Below are 807 nucleotides of genomic sequence, written 5' to 3'. Positions count from 1 at the left end.
AGAGCGGAGCTCCTGAATGATTCGCTGAGTGCCTCCTAACGAGGGTCGCAGACTTTGAGCTGCTTTGTCTCGAGTGATCACTTCCTGGACATATTTCTGAACTGGTTCATTCTGGGTTGAGGACCAAAATGAGGGAGGAATATAATTATACCATCGACATAGTAAGTCATACTCCTTCCTAAACAAGATTAATAACTACTATTACTGGTGCTTCCTATCTGAGGACTGCAGTACCAATGTTCCTAACAACATTCAAGTAACTTCTACTACTGCTTTAAGCAATGCAACTATCATAACATTCTCTTGATATGGGGAAAGAAGTGTAAGATACTTGTAAATTGTAAGACTGTTTCAATTTGGTTTTTAAACAATATACTTTGTGGTACAGAATAACCCTCCAAACAAAACCTTTGGAAGACTGTGATGGTCCTAAATTTAAGGCACAATATCCTTTATGGTCTCCTATAAAGACCAGTTCCCAAGAAAGACCAGTTTTATTCGACATAAAAGGCTGTGCAGCGGATGAAAGTTGTTAACCTTGTAGGGCTGGGCTTCAGCACCTCAAACAGCAGAAATTCAGGCTTCGCTTACTGACTGTTCTGTCGTCTGTAAGTGAAGAACGGCCTGTAAGTACAGAAAAGTCAGTGCTGAGCACAGCTTTTCACGGTGGTCACTCTGCACTACGTGCCTTAACTTACAGCCTTAACTAACAGCCTTAACTATGTTGCTGCGCAACCAGACCCCCAGACCGCCGCGAAGGGAAGGCCGCCGTAGCCCTGCTTATCGCGACAAGCCGGCATCCCGCAC

The 807-nt window shown here is 44.0% G+C and overlaps 1 protein-coding gene across 1 annotated transcript in view; it reads right to left on the bottom strand.

Moving 5' to 3' along the window:
• SLC7A6OS (solute carrier family 7 member 6 opposite strand) overlaps nucleotides 1-800 on the bottom strand; it is a 6,685-nt gene extending 5,885 nt beyond the window's left edge. Inside the window, exons 1-2 of the mRNA XM_035898790.1 lie at nucleotides 750-800; nucleotides 1-195 (exon numbers count right to left, since the gene is read on the bottom strand). Of these exons, the coding sequence (XP_035754683.1) occupies nucleotides 1-195; nucleotides 750-800 (246 nt within the window). The remainder of the gene's footprint in view (nucleotides 196-749) is intronic.
• Between the last annotated feature and the right edge of the window lie 7 nt (nucleotides 801-807).

The sequence above is a fragment of the Egretta garzetta genome, unplaced genomic scaffold, assembly GCF_000687185.1.
Source record: "Egretta garzetta isolate BGI_Z169 unplaced genomic scaffold, ASM68718v1 scaffold27, whole genome shotgun sequence".
NCBI lineage: Eukaryota > Metazoa > Chordata > Aves > Pelecaniformes > Ardeidae > Egretta > Egretta garzetta.
Note: the sequence above shows the minus strand (reverse complement) of the source record. Positions and strands in the feature narration are given on the sequence as shown.